General features: G+C 39.3%; 1 protein-coding gene across 6 annotated transcripts in view; it reads right to left on the bottom strand.

The window, feature by feature from the left end:
- Window positions 1-24,127, bottom strand: part of ADGRG6 (adhesion G protein-coupled receptor G6) — a 111,985-nt gene that overhangs the window by 59,270 nt on the left and 28,588 nt on the right. For all 6 annotated transcript variants that reach the window (XM_030499812.1, XM_030499815.1, XM_030499814.1 and 3 more), the window contains exons 3-4: window positions 8,402-8,743; window positions 2,682-3,302 (exon numbers count right to left, since the gene is read on the bottom strand). In XM_030499812.1, the coding sequence (XP_030355672.1) occupies window positions 2,682-3,302; window positions 8,402-8,743 (963 nt within the window). The remainder of the gene's footprint in view (window positions 1-2,681; window positions 3,303-8,401; window positions 8,744-24,127) is intronic.

Genomic DNA, 24,127 nt, shown 5'->3' with positions numbered 1-24,127 from the left:
TGTATCATAGAGGGTGATTTAGCATCTTCAAAAGAAAAAGACTGACTAGTGAGTTAGTTTTCTCATAGGCCTAGAAGAAGTAACAATGCTTACATATAAATATATTTGAAATGGTTTGTATAGACACCTGGGCCCAATCTATTAATGCTAATACACATTTTCTAAACTAATAGTCTGCTGTAAGGAACCACTGAACAATGACATCCCAAAGAATAAAGCTGTGGAATGAAAATAAATGTACTGGTTTTATGAGTACAGCTCTGGTATTACATTTGTGTCACAGAACTGTACAGGTTTTAACAGAAAGAATGGCAAGACCCATACTCCAGTCAAAATTAAATAAAACCACAACAATTACATAGGCCTTGGTAGGTTGTTCAGTAAAAGTGTTGTGGTAGTTTTCACGGTATAATGGTGTAAGAGGAGTAAGATCTTCTGGGAAGTTATTTTCAGTCAGATCAGTTTGTACTGATGGAAAAGCAATTTTGGCTTTTTTTGTCCAGAATGCCTTCATCAGTCATGGCCAATGTTTAGATCAGCCTTTTCTTTGTTCTGGTAGAGGGGTGAAGACACCTAGTTGCTTGTGTTTTCACAGAGGTGTTGCTTAAAGTTTTTTTAGCAGAGGCATGCTGAGAACTGTCCCAGTGAGTCTAACTGAGAAGGAGTACCTCACACTTTGGTTTGAGTGAACTAAAGCAAGTAAGATTTTTTTTAGCCACCTTAATCCCTCATGAGCTATTAGATACAGAAACTAGCACGCTTTAACGATGCCAGTTTCTGTTTCAAGCTAAGGATTCTCCGAGCGCTGACAGATGCTCTATCAGGAGACGTTTATACTGACACTACTTAAACAATGTTTAAACTAACAAGGAGTAAGGTGTCAGAGGAACAAGGCGGCAAAATTGGAGAGGACATTAGATATGAAGAGAACCTACATGGTTCAGAAAGAACCAATATTTGTAAATGTTTAGTTTGACTTTTCTGGGCGTTTTGTGGTTGGTTGGTTGGTTGGTTTGTTTGGAGTAGGTTTTTTGTGGGGTTTTTTGTTTGTTTGTTTGTTTTTCAACAAATGTGAGGAATGTATTTGCTACAATAAGAGGGCTCAGACTCTGGTAAGAGTTGATTTTCACAAGCATACGTGCGTGTCTAGGCTACTGCTGCCAAGATTTTCCCCTATGCATTTTATAATTATCTAAATATCTCCAAAGTTGTTACTAAGCAAAAAAAAGAAAAAATACTGGTCCAAAGTGACAAAGATTTTTCAGTTTTTGATGTTCCAGTAGAAAATTGTCAATCACCTGTAATAACATATACATATGTAAGAATTACACCTGGATAATTATAAGAATCATAGAATCATAGAATGGTTAGGGTTGGAAAGGACCTTAAGAACATCCAGTTCTAATCCCCCTGCCATAGGCAGGGACACCTTCCACTAGACCAGGTTGCTCAAAGCCCCATCCAACCTGGCCTTGAACACTGCCAGGGATGGAGCATTTACCACTTCTCTGGGCAACCTGTTCCAGTGCCTCACCACCCTCACAGTAAAGAACTTACTTTTATCTACCTAACCTAAACCTCCCCTGTTTAAGTTTGAACCTGTTACCCCTTGTCTATCACTACAGTCCCTAATGAAGAGTTCCTCTCCGTCATTCCTGTAAGCCCCCTTCAGATACTGGAAGGCTGCTATGGGGTCTCCACGCAGCCTTCTCTTCTCCAGGATGAACAGCCCCAACTTTCTCAGCCTGTCTTCATATGGGAGGTGCTCCAGCCCCCTTATCATCCTCGTGGCCCTTCTCTGGACTTGCTCCAACAGCTCCATGTCCTTCTTAGGTCAAGGACACCAGAACTGCACACAGTACTCCAAGTGAGGTCACTCGAGAGCACAGTAGAGGGGCTGAATCACCTCCTTTGAACTTCTGGTCATGCTCCTTTTGATGCAGCCCAGGATACGGTTGGTGTATCTGAGCGTCTGAGGCATGAAATGAGAAGAGGTTGCACAATGTATTGAAATTTATCTTCCAGAGTAATCTACAGGAAAAACGTCCTTCAGTAATTACCAATTAAAAGAAGGATTGATAATATGTCACCAGGAAGATAAAACACGATGATTTTGATCTAAACCTCTTCCTGTCTGCCTTCTCTAATCTTTTCTCATACTTTTCTGTGTCTCATATGTATTATTGTTTTGTCACTGCTTTTGCTGGCTCTGCACACACAGCACAAGGCTAGCAAGTGCTCTTCTGGCTAATCAAAGGGCCAAAGAGTAGGCACAAAACCATTTCCTAAATGATTAGTTAGCACACATCTTTTTTTCTCCAGATAGATACCACTATAACCTTACTTGAGGTTAGCAAGCACTTGTCTGTTATTCCCATTTCATATGAGTAAAAGGCCAGGAAACAAACTGTTTAGAAAAAACTTTGATATGCAAATAATTTCAAGCAGCAACTCAATATACTTCGGGGACTTGTTCTTTTCCTTTAGGGAATCAAATCTACACCCTTTCAAAGCCTCTGTGTATGGTAACAGTTGAGCTGAAGTCTAATAAAGGTAAGAGCTAGATGTATTTCTTTCACAGGAACTCTCTTATTTTCTTCCATGCTGGTATATGATACATTCAGCACAATGCACAAGTGTGGGGGGAAAATAACCAAAAAGATTTGGCAAGGCATACTCACCACAACTCAAATTGTTTTCTGCTTTCAGTGCTGAAGTTGGAATACTCCAGAATTCATTTTCCCAGTCTATAATGTTTCCTTTCACATCACAGCTGAGGTTGGCCAGTGTTTGTGCATTCATGGTGAAATTCCAGAGGCGGAAGTTGTAAATGTCCCCATTTAGAGAGCTCACTTCATTGCTGTTAGAGCCCAGCACCAGCCTGCCGTTTCCAGGGATAACTTTGCCAAAGATACCTGGACAGTACGCTACATGATAGGTGCTTTTGGCATATATGCCTACGCTGCCCGAGAAGCTATCCCCTATGACACAGAGCTGTTGAAAAGTTCCTGTGAAAAACTCTGTGTTTTGGGGCAATGCGTTCTCAAGGATGCACTGTGTGCCTGAGATGGACAGAAAATGGCCTTTTGTGGTCTTCCCAAAGCTGAAGAATTCTTTTGACAATGCATTGGTGTAGGAGAAAACCTTCCAGTCATCATTGTCATCGCTGCTGCCCTTGGTTGCTTCGAAGCACAGTGTAAACTGGCTCAGCTCTGGCACTGAGACAGTCTCTGCCACAGACACAGCATCGACATCAGGAACCTGGGGAATGACGACTTTCTGATTTCTGAGAGACACAGCAACTAGAACCAAGAGCAGATAAATAAATTAAAAAATTAAAAATCATCATATAGAAATAAACGCAGACTGGCAGCAGGGGCTAAAGTTACATTCACTAAATCAAACATTCATCAGTTGTTTTTTGTCACTGTAATATACCAATAGCACCCACAAAGGGGAATTTGGCTTGGGAGTGCACTCAACTGAAAATGTACAGTTCCTTTTCAGTAACATGGAGAATGCTGTGCTACATGCAGTTAACAGCCTCACAAGACGCATTAAGAGCAATATTAAGACATATTACCTACTGACTTCTAACTCTGCCTCAGCTCACTTTATAAAAATTACTACTCATTCACCTAGTAAGGATGCATTACGTAATGGAATAAACAAGTTACTTGAAAAACACAGTATGACTTCTTTTTAAGTTATATTATTTTAACTTGTCTGCATGACTGCATTACACCAATGAAGTTCAGATCTTGCTTCTTTTAAATACTGCAATAGAAGAAAGCCACCATTAAATTCCTTGGCAAACTGAAGCCTTTTGTTCTTGAATCCAGCTAAAAGGTTTCTGCAAAGCATTAGGCATCTTCTCATTTTGTCCCCAGCAGCCTTCTGGTCGAATACTGAAATCATGAATATTTATATCCAAGCTGTTCACCATTTGCTAATATTTGGGTCAGCAATTTTGGATTTTGCACAAGTATCTAGAAATGGCTAGTCCTTCTGCAAATATGCACTGCAGTAAGGGTTATTTAGGCATGGGTAGGATTACTTTGTCTCTAATTATTATTAAGTATTCTCATTTGCACTGGCAAAATGGTAGACACCAAATGTGAAAACCAGTATCACATGACATATGCTTTTTCTCCATGAGGATATCAGTGACAATTCTGTTCACTGTACTTTGGGGAATATCATTTTTCAAAATTGTCAATATGCTCAGTTTTATTGGCACATGTATGGCAGCAAAATTCTTCTAGTAAATTTCTCCACAAAAAGAAGTTTCAGGTTTTCAGACACACAAAGGCATCAAGGTCAACAAGAGTGGACTGCAGCAGCCTTTGGTTTTACTTCTGGTTCCACAGTTTTGTGACAGACCACATCTCCAGCAAATGTCTGCCACCCCTTTTACATATTTTCACAGTGTATATGCTGGAAATTAAACTGGTTTTTGCTAGACCTGAAACAGTAACTGTCACAGCAATTAATCCCTAGTCTTTTCTGGGATTTTTAAGGGATGCCACAACACATACATTAACTACTGTTCCCTTCTCAGAATGAAAGAAAAATCTTTCAATAAGAGAGGGTGAGACATGTGAGGGAAGGGTGACTATCACACCACACTCAGGAAAAGAGACAGATACATTGGGTATAAGGATTCGGTGTAGTCTATGGTATTGCAACTTCCCTTTGTCAGCTGCTTGCAAAGTCTCTGAGCTCCAAACTACTATATTTGGATATACACAAGGACATAATTTGACAAATATATAGTAAAATAACATTGCACATTATCTGCCAACCCAGCAAATGGAGAATGGGAGGGAAGAGAGAAAAATACTGGGCTTTTATAATTACTGGATTTACTTCATAGTTTTTCTTTTTTTTCCTTCCCAAGGGCAAAAGTATGTTGTAACAATTTTATAGATAGAAAATGCATTCAACTCTCCATTGAAAACAGGGGCATTTTTTTCATAGGTTTATTATACTGTAAGCTTCTTTACATAACATGGAAAGTGTTCCAGAAGTAATATAAAGATTCCAGATGTGAAAAAGAAGAAAGCAAGCTCATTCATATGAGCACTGTCCTGCCTGTGTTAGGATGGTCAGCAGAGTTATGGACCACCTGGTCACATTTAAACAGTATAGGAAGAGAAATAAACAGGGAGGACATTGCTCCAGTACTGAACAAGTCTACTCAACTTTGCTATACTCATCTCACAGATTTAACCACTGGCACCTTGCCTGTACAGTGAAAGAAGAAAACTGACAAGTATTTTGTCCCTGTGGAGAAAACAGAATCCTGCCATCAACATCAAGCGCACATCTCCTTCCTCATTACTGTTGCACAGCCAGTCATCATAGTGATGAATTTCAGATATTAGTATTAGAGAAGCTGGTTATTCTCCAAGGAAGAATATACATATATATTCTTGCAATATTCATCCAAGTGTTTAGACTGCTTTCAGAATGTTGTTAAATTGTTTCTGTTAGGAAGATAGCTGGATTACAATGAACAGAGATATTTTTGGACACATTGCTTGTGAAGAACATGCAAAAACCTTGGCAGCCCAGATGCAGCAGGAGAGACCAGCAACAGGCAGCTCACTGTTCTGAGATCCACATCTGCTTTTACTGGAGCACTGGGGCAAAATGAAGCCCGCCTCTGCTGCTTTTTAGCGTCCCAGCTTACTTGCAGCCCACTGCTTCACATCTCATACACCCCTTTACACAAGCAAGCCAGGAGTTCCTAGAAAGTATTTTATAATCCCTTGCAGGGAAAACTGCTTTTCTGACAATTGATAGGCTTTTCACCATGGTTCGGTGCTTAAGTGGTGGCTTCTGCTGTTCCTAGCTTCACTTCTTTCATCTGCCCTTTCATTGATGCTGGAAGAAATGCATTACCTTTAATGAAGTCTGCAAGTGCCTACATATCAAATATCTGTTTGAGAGTTTTTTGTTACTATCGCACTGAACTGTGTTTTTAATCTGGGCTGCTGCAGTACTACTCAACTCTATGCTAATTTCACATAACATTGTCTCAAGCATTTCTAACAGCAAGGAAGCTAACAGAGGTCTGTTGGTTATCCTTCCTCTCCTTTCAGTGACTGAGTTCTACCCACCAGTTAACTTATGCAGTTAAGTATTACTAGAAAATGATTTAACATGCCAGTTATTCAGCAACTGTAAATTGTCGTAATTATCCTAAGACTAGGTAAGCTGCATTCATTTACTGCAGCTGAGGATATGGCCCATCCATCTGCTCTTGGTGTGCTGCAGAAGGTGACAACCAGGAAAGCCAATACTTGTGTGAGTGGCCAACTTGTTATGAATAACAGGACATGCACTGTGAAACTCAGTTTGAAACTGCTCTTACACAAAACCAAGCAGTCACACAAAAACTGTTCTATACTCGGATACTTGCTTCCCGAAACTCGCTTACTCTCTTACATTGTCTTTCTCTTTTTTTGTTTTATGTACATATTTTATATCAGGATGTACCATTAATCTTTCTAAATGCCACTTCTAGATAGAATATTTCTGTGTGCCTTTGAACAGCCCTTTCCATTGCATTACTTTGTTAAACTCAAAATTTAACTGCTTAATTTTGTTATTTACATATGACTATTTCTGAGAAATGAAAGAAAATATGAATATAATCTTGTTCCCCTTGCTCTGGGAGAAATTAATGATTTTGCTCAAGTATCATGCTCATCGTAGTAACAATGGTGTCAGCTTGACAAAGGAGTTTTGTAACTCCATTGGGAATCCGAAATTAGGGGGTATGCAATTTCTCCAGTGGCTTTGGGAACTCCTTGCAAGGACAGGAGAGTTAGCACTAACATCTGCCATGTAGATGCATCATAATTTGTGTGGGGGGGCACATAGACGTCCTATTGCCTACATGCTTTTATAACTTGAAAGAAAAGCAGTACATTATCATCCCTTTACCAAGCTCCTTTTCTGCATCCATTGCCAGGTTAAACGTTGCAATGATCTTTGTCTATATATGGTTCTCTACTATATCTGTGGACCTTTTCTCTCCTCCTCCTGAACACATTTGAGGGCAACACTGCATCTTGCAATTCAAATTGTGAGTCATCTCATCCTTTATAGTCATACTTATACATGAAAAGACTAAAGAGGAAAAAAGAAATGAATCATTTTGCATAATCTGACTGCTACTAGAATTATTACTACATTCATTTCGTCAGCATGAAAAAGGACCTCAGTAAAAAGAAGTATTTTTAGCTATATGATATGACATTACTTTTTATTTTTCCAGAATTACGCACAAATTTTGCTGGCATAATCAGGAGTACTCTTGTCTTATGACTCCTGGGGGTTACTATCTTAATTAGTTTAAAATATATGATATGTGTAATAAATATTAAAAAAAAGTGAGGAAGATGTGCTTGTGACTGAAGAGACAACTGCAAACCTCCCTCCTCTGTGTTTTCTACAGCAGCCAGCCAACCAACAGAAGTGTGCTATAATAATATAAATGCTCAATGCAATACTAGTATTTAGTCTAAGGTGTGTGACTTCAAGAAAAAGAAAACCTACTGAAAGCATGCAACTATAAACTATAACCCTGAAGTAGAATGAATGGTCAGCAGCATACGGGGCCTTAAAGGAATGATCCTAATGCCTACCTCACCACCCTTTACCATCATGTGAGAGCCACTTCTAATCAATGCTTTAAACAACAAAACAAACATCAATCACATGCTATTTGTACCCTTATATTCTAAGAGAACAAGCATAAGTGTCCTTTTTTTTCCTGCAGGTCTTAGGCTTTTTAAAAAGTAAGTATTGCTACATATTTAAGGAAGGGAAAGAAAAGTCAAGGAACTGGAATGAATGGTAGCCATTTTGCAAGGCCAGTTCATCCCTGGAGTTTGTTCTAGAGGCTAGAAGAATTCCTGACAAGTTCTGCCTTCGGCACAGACTCCTCCCCACCGCTGGGTGTTTCATTGGGCCAGAGGTCTGGGCTGGCCTTGCTTCTGGCTCAGCTAAGTTCCCTTTCATGCTCTCCTTCAGTTTTCTATGTCCACCTGCAGGTATGCTGACCTGAAGGAGAGGTGTCTTGCTTCCAAACCCTCCAGCATAAATTTGCAGGGAGAGGCACTGCTAGGCCTAAAATTTTTGCACGTGAGAAGTTTTTCTAACACATCTTATGTCTTGTCGCAGAATAAAATAATTTATTTTCACCCAAAGAAAAAAATTCATTAAGAAATAAATTCATTCAGAGAACTCTGTAGCTTTACCCTGCAGCCTCCCCATCCTTTCCCTTCTCATGAAAGACTGGATGCACTGGGGAAGCGTCACTCTAATCCTTATAGGACATTTCCTTCTAACATCTATAAGAAGGATGAAATGCTCTGAGTTTACTTACTTCGTACATAGCTGGCATTAAAACCTTTCTTTTGGATACTGAAGTCACTTTTAAATGACACAATCATTTCATTTCCAGTAGAGTTATAGGATAATCCTTTGGCAGTGATGCCACAAAGGTTCATTGGGCTTTCTCCATTGTCTAATGTCAGTGAATCATAAATGCAGCCTGGAGCTTCTTCAATGTCAAAATCAACAAATGTTAGCTGTATGATGAATCCATAAGGTGCTCGGATGATCCACTTGCACGCTTGGCTGTTGGGATAATCACTGGGGAAGCACGGAGAAGTGAAAACTCCAGAGGGGTCAGTTAGCACGATCCTACAGTCATAGCATCCGTGAGCTGGCAAGAAAAACAGAGAAAGGCTGAAGGTCAGGAAGAGAGATAACTGAACAGGAAAGTATCATCAACACAATAACTACATGTAGATCCATTCAGAAAAACATAAACAGAGATGGGAGGAATAAAGGCAGAAAAAAGGCCTGGTTTCTAGTGGGCAAAATGCTGGAGGAATAGTACAGCAAAAGACTATTTTATGTAAGAAAACCTACACAAAATAAATATAAATTATACTGCTAAATATTCATTTGTGCACGAGTCTGCTATGCATATTGACTGAACAAAGGTGAAGCAAAAGCAACATTTTTTAATTCAGAAAGGCAAGCAAATTCTTAAACTGCAACTTCTAAAAAGATGACCGTTATCATTTACATTTTTTGGCTACTGGTCTGATGCTGACTAGTGGCTATTCCAGCATCTCTGTGCCATGCTATTGTTTCCAGTGGAATGTCCCTGGAATGCAGCAGCACAGAGATGGGCTGAAGAGTGGCAGAAGCAACAGCTCTGCAGAGCTCACGAAGGTTAGTCATCAGCATTTCCAGCAAATGCTCTCCGCATCGCCCACAAGGGTAGCAGTGAGCTACTGGCTTTTGAATCCACAGCAAATTACTGCACTCCTGCACTGTTCCCATGCTGACTCAGCTCCATTGACATATTTGTGGCAGTCAGGCTCTAAGAAATTCTTATCCTGTTCCTCACACTCCTTTGCTCACCTGCTGTGCTTATCCACAAGAATTTCAGGCCCAGTTAGTTGCTGTGGTTGCATCTATTGTTTGCTCATTTATCATAGATTTACTCAGTGTATTATATAATTACCATGAACTGCCTGCTCCTAAAACCTGTAACAGTGCTGATTTCAGCACTGAACAAACTAAGTGGGAATAGAATATTGCCAACAGACAAGCAAAGAAACTAACTGGCACATTTGCACTGAATTACTTTGTAAACATTTCATTAGGCCATAATCCTGCATCAAGTATCACAAGTATGAAAAAACAGGACATTATGAGCAGGCATTATTAGCTGCAGAAGCAAAAAGCAACTAAAAAATTTGCCAAGTGTAAACTACCTATGGAGCAGCTATAAAATAGGAATAAATGCAACAAACTTCTCCAAAGAACCCTTGATGTTTCTATCCACTGCTTGGGTCCTGATATCATTCAGTCACATTCAAATGGTGTTTGGACTAAGCAAATGGAACCTAACTCTGTGAAGCTGCACAGCAAAACAAGCAGCAGCTTACATCTTCAGGGAGAACTGTGAGGTGTACTTTACAGAGGTTTTATAATTTTTACTTGAAAATCACAAATTCATATGGCCCCAAAAAGGTAAGAGACAATAATTTGGGCTCTCAGAGCTGGTTACACTAGAAAAGATCAGAGGGATTCTTATTCGTTCAAATGAGAAAAAAAGATTGTCTGAAAGATTTGCAGGTAACTTGGGAAGAAGCAGTGCTCATGACACTGGAAAATGATCGTGAAGTAGGAACAGAAGCCTGTCCACTCTTCATTTCTCTGCAGATCTTTACAGTCAGAGGACTATGCCCACCCGCCCTGAAACCCTGCTGTTCCATTTATTAACCAAAGAGGGAATATTTATTTATTGGTATGGTGACTATAAATCCTACAGTTGTACAGATGACAGCTTCGTCCAGTAGATTTTGTACAGGTAAGTACCAATTTTCAGAGAACCACCCTAGATTGAGAGGAGGAGAAACAGGAAAAGCATGCTCTATGCCACAAGCCATGGCAATCTCCTAGTCCAGGACAAGTGAACCTCTACAGGGCAGAGGAGCTGTAAGACGGCTCTGCCTGGAGCTGCCTCCAGCTGGAAGGCTCAGTGATTCATGCTCCTGCCTTCATTTTTGCTAGGATGAGGGCTACAGGGGCTGAGGATTTGGCAGCATGCTGCACCCACTCTCCTACTCATTCCTGCCAGAGAAACAAATGACACAGGGCTATCTAGGCAGCTGAGGGTATTCCCTATGCACCCAGACGGGTCTGAAGCCAGGGACTAAGCTGTTATGTGATGTAAATACAAATAGGAACATGGGTGTTAATGTACACTCATTCAGCCTTGGACCTCTAAAGTAAATCTTAAGGGCATTATAAAACATTGCGGAACCAGAAAAGCTATGCTACTTGTTAATAAAAGCGTATCTCTCAAACTGGAAGAATATTACATTCAACCTGAGACTGGAAAAGTCAAATTCGTCCATCAGAAAGAACATAGACATTCTTAAGAGAAGCCTGCCTTTATTAACTCCATTGATCACCATCAGCCAAAATAGGACTCAGCTTTTCCTTTTATATCTCTCGTGAGAATTTATCATTGTTTCTAAGCTGTATAAAACCCCCAATCAGTACATGTAATAAAAATACTTTTTCCCTTCTGTCACTGTAAATGCTAAAATATAAAGGTTTTTTAAGTTATTGGGTTTCTTCACTCATTTAGTCTTTCACTAACATATTCTTATTTTATTATATCCATATTGTTTTGTTGGTTTTACAGAACTAACACAAAAAAACAGGCCCTAAATTTAGGTAGGAAAATAAGTGCTCGAAACTTTACATACACAGAAGATACAGATTCAAAAATAGTTTACTTTTTTGAAGCGCGTTGGCTTCATTTTGGCATAGTACCTATTCTGTCCATGACTGCAATTTGAAGGAGAAATAGCCTGTTTTCATGCAAATGTCCACAGTAGTAAGTAAAAAGAAAAGAAAACAAACAACAAAACTATATATAAACACAATGGTTTTGAATGGAACTTTCTGCACAGCTTCTCATGAGACAGTTATTTTTCTATAAACACCACCTATTTTACTCATTAAAGAGAAAAAATTGCTGTGGCAACTTTAGGCTGTCAGCCAAAGCTGGCATACTTTGCAATCCCATTGGCCCAGACCAGTTTTGAACTGTGGATACTGAATACTTGTTGCAATACACACCACAAACATTTCTACAAGCAATCTGAGATACTTTATTGATTTTAATGGAAACAAATTTAGGTATGATACTCTTGGTCAGGAACCCCACATACAAAGAATGTGCCTATCGAGTATTTTTTTATCACTGTAAACCACAGGAAATTCACTCTCTAAAAATATTTTATCCAGAAAAGCCTTCATCTTTTCTCTCCATCTTTTCCTCATCCAACCAAAATGAGCACCCTCCTCATATAGTGAAATCAAGGACTTACTTTCAACACTTCCTAAATTGAAAGTTTCACTAGGTAATTAATTTTTCTCCATCATGAGAATCACCTGGAGTATGATTTTAATTTCATAATCACTATTGGTTTTTTTTCCTGCAGGATTCATACTTCCTATAGTAAAAGAATAATTATTTAGTATGACACACATTATACTAAAAAGTAAAATTAATAAGTTCCTCTGGAGTACATTAGAGCTTTCACTAAAGTTATCTAAGCAATTCACAAATGTTAATTGACATCAGAAGCGGAACTGACTGCAGGGGAAATTGCTTTTTGCCTCCTATCGTACCCACTTTATAAGGACAACATTAGGCATGGAGATAATGGGCAAAAATGGCAAAAGTTTCCACAGATTTTGGGTTCTAATCTAAGAAATGAGAGTACTGATTTTCCTTAACTACTTAGTATTTGTACAGGGTTTCATATGTCCAACGCACACTATCAGTGACCTTAAACTGCAGCTGGAAGAGCAGTCTGCCAATCTGGCCCACTGGAGAAAATCCAAAAATGAGTACTTAGTGGCCAATGGAAAATTTTGGTGAAAGCAATTTGGCCATCTTTAACAGGAACTTATCACTAAAGGCGGGGATAGAATCCTGTTCTCATGGTTGCCAATTTTCCTAATCATGAGACCATTCTCTCTCTTCTAGGAGTCATCTGCCTATTTCACATATATACCTTTGAATTTCTATGAAGAGGAAAGTACCCTGTACTAGTCTTTCCTACACCATGCTGAATCATCTGCAGACTGTCCTAAAACTAAGGGGCTAAGAGACACAGTACGTGACTCATTAAAGATTGCACCATACAAACAGATTTGTGCAGACATTGTGTGCATAAACCTCATATCCTATGGAAAAAACCTAATTGCTCAGCTTGTCCCATCTACTGATTTTGTCTTTTTAGAGCATCAGCACAGAATTCCACCATTTGAACTTATGAAGGCACCTTTAGGCACTGAAATACACAATTTGAAAGTGGGCAGCTGAAGCTGACATCAGACCCACAGCTACAATGCTAAGCCGTAGATTTGGGAATGAAACATTCTGTATATAACCTCATCCCATACATTTGTACTTCTCTTTTTCTGATTTCTTCTTACGTGACTAACACATTCCAGCACTTGCCTCCAAAATCTGTGCTAATATTCGTATTTTCCTCTAGCTCCTAACATTACTTCTCTCCATTGTTATAATTTCCTCCCAAAACCTCATCTTTTGCCCTGTTATTCTGCACTTCTTTCTCAGGCATGAGTTTTTACTTTTTCTTCACCTGCTTTCATTTCTGCACTTATCCAACCTTGGAGAAATGCTGGACAACAAATTTTGTTTGGCCAAGAACTTTTTAAAAGAGCAAAAGCAATCTATCTTGGGACACTGCCTGTTTCAGCCCTAAAGACTTGCGGTTTCTGAAGGTTAGGATCAAAACAAAACAGGATTTCTGGGGAAAAATATCTGTGTTTGAAGTATGTGCATTATCCAGTTTGTTTTCACACTAATTTACACCTTGAACTGCGTTTTCTTTTTACAGCTGTAGCATGCAGCTGGCCTTCTGTACAGCATTTTCCACCTTACAGAAGTGTAAATGACTACATATGCGTAGGCAGCAGCACAGGATACCAGTGATAGTCGGTCTCGGTTCAGTTAACACTACTGGCATTTGTTTAAAATCCATTAAAAGGCTCCCTCATAAAAGTAAGACAGAATGGTGCTGGGTTTCATTTTGCCATGAAACTAATTTTACTTTCCCTGTAGAGGACACAACTTTCATATGAAAATATCCTGAAATAAATCTATCTAGCTTTGGGATCGAATTTTCAGAAACCAAACAAAACAGTTTATGTCAACTCTAGTCTTATTCAAGTGAACAATAAAATCTCCCCTGCCTGACAGAATTAGGCCAATCCTAATCCACGGAAAATCTTAGCTACAATATGTGGCACTTTAGACATAAAAAAGCAGTACAGAATTAATTATAATTTGCTTTCATGTAGACATCTAAGAACTTTTAAGCAGTTTAAATACATTCTAAAAGGTAGCACAAGGACGGTCATTATGAACTAAGTAAGAGAGAAGCATGGGGAGGTGACATGACACAGGCACTTGCAAGCACGTGGCAAATCCCAAAACAGAAGTGAAACCTTACAATCATTTACTGTAACAGCATGAAAATATACCTCTTTTGGTGAACACTACGCAGAAAAAAAGGCTTGCTTTATAATAAGCAATTAATTGTTGGAAATTTTTTCTATTTCAAGAATGCCATAACAGAGATATGGCCAAACATTAGGTTAAATGTATTTATGACTCCAAATAGATGGGTGAATGAGGTCAGCAATGGGCACACCTGCAGGCAAGGAAGAGGAAGGGCCAAACCACCAAGGTGTGGGTGGGCTGGAATGGCTACAGAACAAACAAACCCATGTTATTCCAACGAGACACAAACACTAAACCCAGAACAGCTATCACATGCCAAAGGCTTCAACAGTAGCATATCTTCACTCTTAAAAAAATCATTTAAGATGTAAAGGGGATCTGTAGGTCTACAAAAACACCTATATGCAAAATGTTAATATAATAATTGCAAAGAAGTGTCACATCGCTCACTCTGGACATAAACTAATGCTCTGCTTACTCACTTCCAAGTTAGCTATAAGATAAGACCTATACAAATTTTTATGTAAAATATTAAGCATAGCACTCTTCTGGAGCCTCTGCACATCAAACTATGTTGTCTGCTGTCTGTGCAGCCCACAATTTGATCGAGTTCTGTCTGGGAAAGTGCAAATGAAGAGGTGTGGCAGGTTTATTTTTGCTTCTTTTCCAAATTGTAGAAGCTGTCTGATCTCCCGAAAAGATCCTTATTTTGCTATGCTATGCTGGCCCTGATAAAAATTACTATAAACAACACATAATTTCATTTTAGCATGCATTGTAATTGCCAAATTAAACAGACAATCCTAATTCTAACTATTTAAAACATCCAAATTTAAACAACAAAAAAAAAAAGGGAAAAAGAAAAAAAAAAAGGACAAAACCAACAAAATAGGATTATCTCTGCAATAAATAGAAGGGAAGTAAGGCTCTCATCCTGATGTGAATAAAAGTTCGTCCCTGCACATACGATGTTACAGGACTGAGGTCTACTGTTTGGAAACATGATTGTGATTGATTGTGTATAAATGTAAACGTCCCCTGATTTGCAATGATAATATAGAACCATTTCTACTTCAGAAATGTGTACACTCTACACTGTGCACAACCCTAAATTCACAAAAATCTTGAGCAAAACCTAAAATCTCACAGTTATAACTTCGACTTAAGCATGGACTTGAAATTCAGCAACTGTTTAAAGTCCTTCCCTGCACAATGATGCCTTTGAGTCCTGTATTTGAAGCTTTACAGTCCCGTCTTCATCCTTGCAGCCCCCTCAAGGCAGAACGGGAGGGCATGACTCTGCTGCCATATGAAAACAACAGCGGAGGCACTGCACAGGCTCGAATAGTGCAGAAGGCTGTGCTATCCTCTCAGTTCTGATAATTTTCTTCCCATTTTAAGGTAAGGATTAATAACTGGACCAACATAAACAAACACCCATTCAGGAAGAGAGATCTGCTCTCAGACACACAGGTTGCATATGAAAAGATGATTACCAAATGATTAAATAATTAACATGAACCATTTTACACCCAGCCTCATGTCCACACAGCAACCATACTCTTCCTTCCTTTACTTGCCAACCCGCTGAGCATATTCTAGATTCCCAAGCTTCTGACTGAAACTGGGGGGAGTGACAGGTTCATCTTTTATATCAAATCATCACAGAAAAAGTTCCTTCCAGTCCTTGAAAATTACTTTCTGCCTAAAGACCAAGAAAGGCAAGGTTTAATTCTAATTCAGTCATGAACTGAATAATGTTATCATGTAAAAGTCTTTTATTCCCTGCCTTCTCACTTAAAAATAGAGGCATTATTCCTTTGGGTAGGGTTCAAAGATGTCTCATCAGCCATAGTCAGTAGGGTGTTATATTAACTTACAGCTCTGCGAAGGCATCAGTAGCATGCTTTCATGCTGGACAATTCGTGTGGAGAAACATTCTGGCTAACCTTTGGGGGGGTTTAAATTTCTCAAACACTGAACAGTTATATTGCTGGTCACTGAATGCCTAGCAGTGCAGTGTAGGTCATCAAAAATGAGACCCAGTACAATTTAACTAATTCTAAAACATTCCTAAAGTACCTATTTATATTAATACATGCAGAATATATATAATCCCCAGCAGGATAAACATTACCAGTTTTTATGTGGAACCACCCACATAAACTCATCAGTAATAATAACAGCATAAGTAAAAATATAAATCTTATAAGCTTTATGTGAGTGAAACTTCACATTATCCTACTGAAAGTTGCAACATATAATCAGTTACATTTCGCACAGCATGAATGTAATAGAGATGCAATTAGGAAGCATCTTTCATCTCTGTTATTCTTAGTTTGCAAATGTGACTTCTTTATTGATTTGTAAGAAAACACTATTTTAAGCACTACTAAAAACTCAGTCTAGACTTTTATTCTGCATCATTCCCATTGCATCATCTGCATAGTACTCCTTGTACCCAGCAAGAATTTAAAGCCTCCATATTCCTGACTGGAAATAGCACATAACCCTGGCTGGGCCTTTTATAATCCAATGAAAGACAAGATTGTGCTCTCACAAAATAATTCAACAATTGGGTTTTGGCCACTGAAGCCAGGAGACAGAGAGAGTACTATGCCTTGGCCAGTTGTATCAGTTTGCCTCACATCATCTTCTGCTGATGCATTATGTCCTGCAGCATACACTTTAAATGGCGGAACCAGTTGGTATACCTAAGAAAAATGAAATGGTAGAAAAAGTCTTCTCACACGCTAATATGTAGACATCTATGAAAGTATAACTATTGCCTGTAAAGTCACTTATTATTCCTGCTTCCTGTTGCTCTAACCCTTATTGCCTATTAACAAATAAAATTGTTTGTTATATGGAATTAGAACTGGTTATTTTCTCTCTTTTGGAAAATAAGAACAAGAAAATTAAATTGTATGTGACAAATTGAAAACTGATAAAAGACAGCATTTTCTCTTATGTTACAACTTCAGCCTGTAGAACTCTGACCCTAGAAGTATCAGAGCAGGGAACATAAAATTCAGAAAGCCAACAGACATTTTTCCAAGTATCTAATAAGACATCTGAATCCCTCCAGGTATGTAATAGTTGATAAGAAGAGACATACCTGTAAGGAGTTATAAACCTCCTGCCTTATGCTTGAAACTAATCTCAACAACTGATCAGGAACAGTATTAACAGCCCCACCTTGATGGTGGGCACGATCCTAGACTCTGGGACTTGACCTCCTGGACAGCTGCAGAGCAAGGCTGACCCTGGCACCGCTGAAGCCAGCCCAGCCGTGTCTTCTACAAACACTTCCTGGGAATGGCTCAGCAGCCAGCATAGGGCAGGGACCATTCCGAAAATGCAACCTGAATGGAGCTACCCTAGTTTTTATAACTGTGTGCATTTGCGACATGGCATGAGCTGGCCTCTGAGGCAGAGCACAGTCTTGGGCACATCCCATTTACTGTAACAGAGATGGCCAGTGCATGAGTGGGAAGGGAAAAGCAGCCACGCAAGGAAGAGCGTGAGGCCCTGTCTTATGTATCTTATGTAGGAGCCAATAGAGCAGGTCTTGCTAGTTTTGGTGGTTCACACACTACACGTAAATCTGGGAGAAACAGGTGGTAGCACATCCTGTTTCTAACATGATAATCAAAATTATCTTTCAGGATACATTTGAGGTCAGTAACAGTAATAATGTACCGAAAAAATCAGGAAGAGCAAAGCTTAATTTTCAAATCAGGTTAAGATTAGAAAAGCAGAAGTGAGAATAGTAAATTACTGACTCAGGAAGCATTTGCAATGAACGCAGGCAGCAGCCAGCTACTACTAAACCCAGCAGCAGACTTCACTAAAACCAAGACAGCAGAAGCCAATCTGCACTTTCTCATGACAAAAGTGTATAACATGAGAGATTTTGTTATTTATTTTCTCATAAATAAATACCTAAACCACAGCATGATTCTTAATCCTTTTCATAAGGGACACAGAGGGACTAGAACTTTACACCGATTTAGGGTGCACTATTCATATGCAGGCTGCTGAGACTTTGGACAGGACATTTTAGGGAACTGATCTCTTGACTTCTCAAGACCAGCATCCTAACCAGCCCTCTGACTCATCCAACTATTGACATTATCAGCATTTGTTATATACCAGATCTCCATAATGTTATGATAGCCCTGGAAAGATCAGAATTGACGCTCTTCCCTCAGATTGGGATGCTAGCACAGTACAGTACCATTAGAAATTCAGTGTTTCCAGATATTCCATAATGCCACCAGGCCCCATTTTATGCTGGAATTCAGTAGGTATTTATTTCTGTTGAGTTATCATTGCCACTAAAAGCTCTGGCCCCTCTTGATCATTCTAGCACAAATATCCTACCTCCTGACAGCAACCAACTCTATCACAGCAGTGGCTCCACAGGTTTTGATTGATCTGGGAAATTGAGGGAACCAGTTACAATAGAAGAAAATATGTTCAGAGCCAGGGTGGGGGCCCTGCACTGCCTGTTTCCCCTTAGTTGTTTGGTTTTATGCCAATGAAAATGGAAGTGGAAACAAACATACTGACTGGGTAAATCTGCCCTGACCCATATGAGTGGAGTTCACACTGTAGACAAAGTTATGGATTTCCCCCAGAGGGAGGGGGTAATGTGAAAATCCTGTGTTACACCCATTGTAACTTAAGAATATTTTCATTGGCATTCCTGTGATAATCTTACAAAAATAACAGAATCGACTCGCTAGTTTTGGCCTAAGTTGTATTTTCTTTTTCCATAAAGTAGGAGAAGTTTGGGACAAAGAGTGGTATTGACAGTTCAGTTTAGACATGCTGGATAAAAACGTATTAACTAGTAAGTATATAGGCTAGTACAATAAGCACATAAGCTAACACACATGCCAGCAAAGAGAAGATTATATTAGGGAAGGGAAGGGTGGGAACAGGTGAGTTTTTAGTGAGATTGCTGCATTTAACATAATGGTTTCAAACTGAGATCTACCTATCACGCTCCATCACAAATCATGCTGACATTTACAAGAGGAATGGTCATAAAGAATGTTGGGTTTTTTCCACTCCAACAAGAAGTTCCGGCTACTGGCTCCTAGCTGTTCATTGTTACAAAGAGGACCACATCCTTAGCTGGAGTAAATCCATGAGCGCAGTTAGCTTCAACACAACTATACCAGGCTGTACAAGCTGAGGGGCTCATTGGCCAAATAATTTCTTGGGTATCATTTGTGCAAGCATTCGTCATGCTTGCTTGGGAAGCTGTTCAAAAAATGAGTGGGAAAACATGTGACAATCTTTTAGTGAGGTGTGGTTTGCAGGAATTGGAGATCCCACCAAACTGCACAGATACGTTATTTTAACCAGTATCACGGGTCATGTTTTCAGTAAAACTCAGTCACAGAGATGCATACAAGAAACACATTTCCTCTACGCATATATTGCACACAGACTAAAGAAATTATTAGCATGACATTTCTGGGTAACAAAAAGATCAGAAGTTATTTCTCAATAGTTTGCATTGCTGAGAACAAAATAATGCTATACACAATATGGCAAAATAATATCTATTGTGGGGGTGGGGAAGTGTACACATTTTTGACATTTAGTGTTACTCTGACATCTTGATGCTTTTTGCTCTATATTTTCAAACAAGCCATTCATATGGCTTCTGAATAATTTCAGTGATACAGCACCTATAACTGCTTTCTTATCCTTGCGTTTCTATCAAATGTAAAGATGGAAGCGAATAACATACCTAGCTCAAACCAGTAATTCTTTCACTGCTGTATTAACATTTCTACCCCTGGGTTGTTGGTGTATTTTCTCCTTTACCTAACAGCAGAACAGAAAATGTTACAAACGCAGATGGCAAAGTCTTGTATTAAGCTGTTAAGTGTCTCCTTACTGCTTCCATTAAGCTTACAATGACTGATCTTTGCTTGACTACACCTGAACCTTTCCTTTTTGTCATTCTGGACTACATGATTTATTTTTCTAACCTTGATCCAGTTCTCCAACCACTCTAGCCACTGAACTCCCACTGCAATCAATCAAGAAGTCTCCCTACGCATTCCAGTACTTCCAACTCTATCAGCTTTCTGTACTAGTTCCATAGAGAAAAATATTCTATGGATGAACGAACTTCAAAGTTAGGAATTTGATTCTGATGAAACTATGTGTATTTAACTCCTTGAGGATGGACGGTGCGTGCCCTACTTTTTGCATCTTGCTTCTTTACTGATAGCAAGAAAACATATTCACAGTGATCAAATCAGAAATAAATAACTGATCTAACTGTGTCTGTTTTGTCAACTATGACCGCTTAACACATAAAAACTGGAAATATTCTTTTTTTAGCAAGGAAACTATGATAGGTCTGACTAAGCTTGGCTTGAAAACCTCTGTTAGGTTTCAACATGCTTTATGTCTTGTTCTTATTATTTGTCTTCTCTACATCTTAATGAACAGGTTTCCAGATATTGATGTGATATTTTTTAAGCTAAAAAAACTAAAAAAAGCTAAACCGGTCTCTGTGTTCAAAACATGTATAGCATGTAATTGCGCAATCATGGACAGCTTCAAATCTCAGACTCCAGGAGAAATCAATTCTTCACTGAAAGAGGAATTCTGATAGTAGACTTAAAGCTTCTTGTTTCCCCAAATCTAAATCAGCAAGTTATTCAGCTTATTATAAGAACATGAATGCTTTCTTAGTCTTAACAGAACTTGCTTCATGTGAAGGAAGTTCATTTTCTGCCATGGTTCTGCAGTCATCAGCATTATTTGGAAACAACATCTAAAGCATTTGCCACTTAATGGAAACTGCAGAGTTTTACAATTGACTTGCTCTGTAATTACTGAAACCAAACCAAGCCAATCAACCAAAGGAAACCTCTTTCATGAATCTGTTATTTACATATAAAGCAGACAGGAAAAAGGTATTTTGTTAGCTCTGGAGACACAGTTTAAGGGGTTTTAAAAGATTAGGAAGTATAATGACAGGTGCACACTGTTCCTTGAAATGAGACGGGAAGTGAATACGAGACAGAACTTTATGGCATCATCCTTCTATAAAACTAAATGGACAAACTGTTCTGTCTTAATAATGACTATACACTAACATTTACAACCAAGTATTGTACCTTTACTTGACCTTTAACACATTGTACTGCATTAATTGCCTTAACTATTCAATTAATGACAGCCAAGCCCTGGACTGGTCCCATATTCCTTCTGCCTGAAGTTATTTTTTTGAATATGAAACTCTGCAGGCCTTTTTTGTATTCTACAAAGCTTTGAAGTTCAAGCAAACCAACATGTGTCATCATCTGCACTTGGGCCACAACAACGCCATGCAATGCTACAGGCTTGGGGAAGAATGGCTGAAAAGGTGCTCAATGGAAAAGAACCTGGGGGTGTTGACTGACAGCCAGTGAACACGAGCCAGCTTGTGCCCAGGCAGCTAAGAACGCGAACAGCATCCTGGCCTCTATCAGCAATAGTGCGGCCAGCAGGGCCAGGGCAGTGATTGTCCCTCTGTCATCAGTACTGGTGAGGCTGCACCTCAAATACTATGTTCAGTTCTGGGCACCTCACTACAAGAGAGACATTATGGTGCTGGACTGGGTCCAGAGAAGGGCAACAAAGCTGGTGAAGAGTGTGGAGCACAAGTCTTATGAGGAGTCGCTGAGGGAACTGGGGTTGTTTAGTCTGGAGAAGAGAAGGCTCAGGGGGACCTTATCGCTCTCTACAACTACCTGAAAAGAGGATGGAGTAAAGAGGTGGCTGATCTCTTCTCCAAAAGTAACAAGTGATAGGACAAGAGGAAACGGCCTCATTTTGCTACAGAGGAGGGTTAGACTGGATATCAGGAAAAATTTCTTACCAAAATGGTGGTCAGGCATTGGAACAGGCTTCCCAGGGAAGTGGTGGAATCACCGTCCCTGGAAGTGTTCAAAAAATGTGTAGATGAGTCCTTTAGTGACATGGTTTAGTGGTGGACTTGGCAGTCCTGGGGTAAAGATGAACCATTCAGATTGCAATGGGAGCCAGTCAAATTTCCCTTTTTTTTTTTTTTTTTTGCTTGTAAACACATTCTTAACAGTGGTGATTTCTTTATGTGCACTGACATGAGTTAAAAACCACATGTAAATTCTTGCTGGTTACAGATGGCAGAGACACTGTGGTGCGGGAAGGAGAGTCAAAGAGTCAGGTTTAGAAGTATGATTTTATAAAAAATGCATTTTAAAAGAATTCTAAAGGAAGAATTTGCTGCTGAAAAGCACCAAATCCACAACACTGTTGGAAATCCACAATGGTTGCTGGAAATAGCAATTTTGTATACATACTTTTACCTTACTGAGAGTAGGTTGGACAAAGCTGCTCGTACAGCCAGGTTGGACGGGACTTTGATTTAACCTGGTCTAGTGGAAGGTGTCCCTGGCAATGGCAGGGGGTTGGAACTAGATGATCTTAAAGGTCCCTTCCAACCCAAACCATTCTATGATTCTATGTCAGTAAAGTGTTCAAAAGCAGCCTGAGGAGACTGGTGGGAATAGCATCTGTCTCCCACATCCGCATCTTATCATCCTGTCAAATACAAAGTTAGGGTGAACTCTACTCACTGTTGTCCACCAATCTAGATGTTCTGGATACTTGAAGTTCGGATAAACACTTAAAAACAGGAATTCAGGGCATTAAGTTTCAAGTTTTGAAGAAGGTGGTATGTTTAAGCATATCAAATAACATATAAAAATCTATCTAATTCTCTTTATTTTAGTTTGGGATTCTACACTTACTAGAAGCTTTTCTCATTTCATGGTCCTTGGCCAAACTATCTAGTTTTAGGTTTCATCCAAAACTTTTTTAACTCAAGGAAATGTTCTCACTGTTTTCATTGACATTTGGATCAAACCCTGTAAATTCAAACATGAAATACAATAAGGGAACCTCAGAGGGTGATCTGACTGCTGGTCATGTATAGGTTCTGAAAAAGAAACAAACGACCTAGTTTACTATCTTAACATACAAAGTTTAACAGCAATATAGAAGTTGATTAAGGTGTTCACCTTAAGCATGGCAATTTTTTACATGGAAAGCATACTATCTATCAATAGTTATGAAAATATGATCAGAAAATAGCAGAAAACAGTGGAGAAAGTTCTTCTTACTACTTCATAAATCTGTGGTGTTAGTTTTTAATCATTACTGAAGGTGGTCACTACCAGGCATACAGAACGAAGAGAAATCTGCACAAACAAGAAGTAAAAGTAATTTGACAAACTGGTCCAACAGTGTCATCCAAAGTCCCTTTGACATCTATCTGAATGCAGAAAGTAATAAAAACTGTAAGATAGTGAAGCATAGCACAGATTATTTCTGAAGGGAAAGAAAAACATCAGTGCAAAGCCTGATGTGGGCAATATGCTACCTTCATTGAAGTAGCATCGGGAAAGGTAAGAAGTGGCCTAAAAACAGAGAGCTAACTGCTGGTGAGTCCTAGCTGTAACAGAGTCACAATAGGAAAGCTACAGACATGGAAAATAAGGAAAGGCACACCATTACACCACTTTGCTTGCTAAATGATCATATAATTGTACTTGCACAATGGTGGAACAGAAAAAGGTAGACAAAGCCTGGTGAAAAAACAGTAAGGGCTGTATCGATGATCAGAGGGCTGGAGCACCTCTCCTATGAAGACAGGCTGAGAGCGGTGGACTTGTTCAGCCTGGAGAAGAGACGGCTTAGGGGAGACCTCAGAGCAGCCTTCCAGTACCTAAAGGGGGCCTGCAAGGAATCTGGAAAGGGACTTTTTACAAGGGCGTGTAGAGACAGGATAAGGGGGAATGGTTTTTAAACTGAAAGAGGGTAGATTTAAATTAGATATTAGGAAGAAATTCTTTCCTGTGAGGGTGGTGAGACACTGAAACAGGTTGCCCAGGGAAGTAGTGGCTGCCTCATCGGCAGTGTTCAAGGCCAGGCTGGATGGGGCCTTGAGCA

The sequence above is a fragment of the Strigops habroptila genome, chromosome 10 (genome assembly GCF_004027225.2).
Source record: "Strigops habroptila isolate Jane chromosome 10, bStrHab1.2.pri, whole genome shotgun sequence".
In the NCBI taxonomy this organism is placed as follows: Eukaryota; Metazoa; Chordata; class Aves; order Psittaciformes; family Psittacidae; genus Strigops; species Strigops habroptila.
The sequence above is the reverse complement of the archived record's forward strand: the minus strand, read 5'-3'. Positions and strand labels throughout refer to the sequence as shown.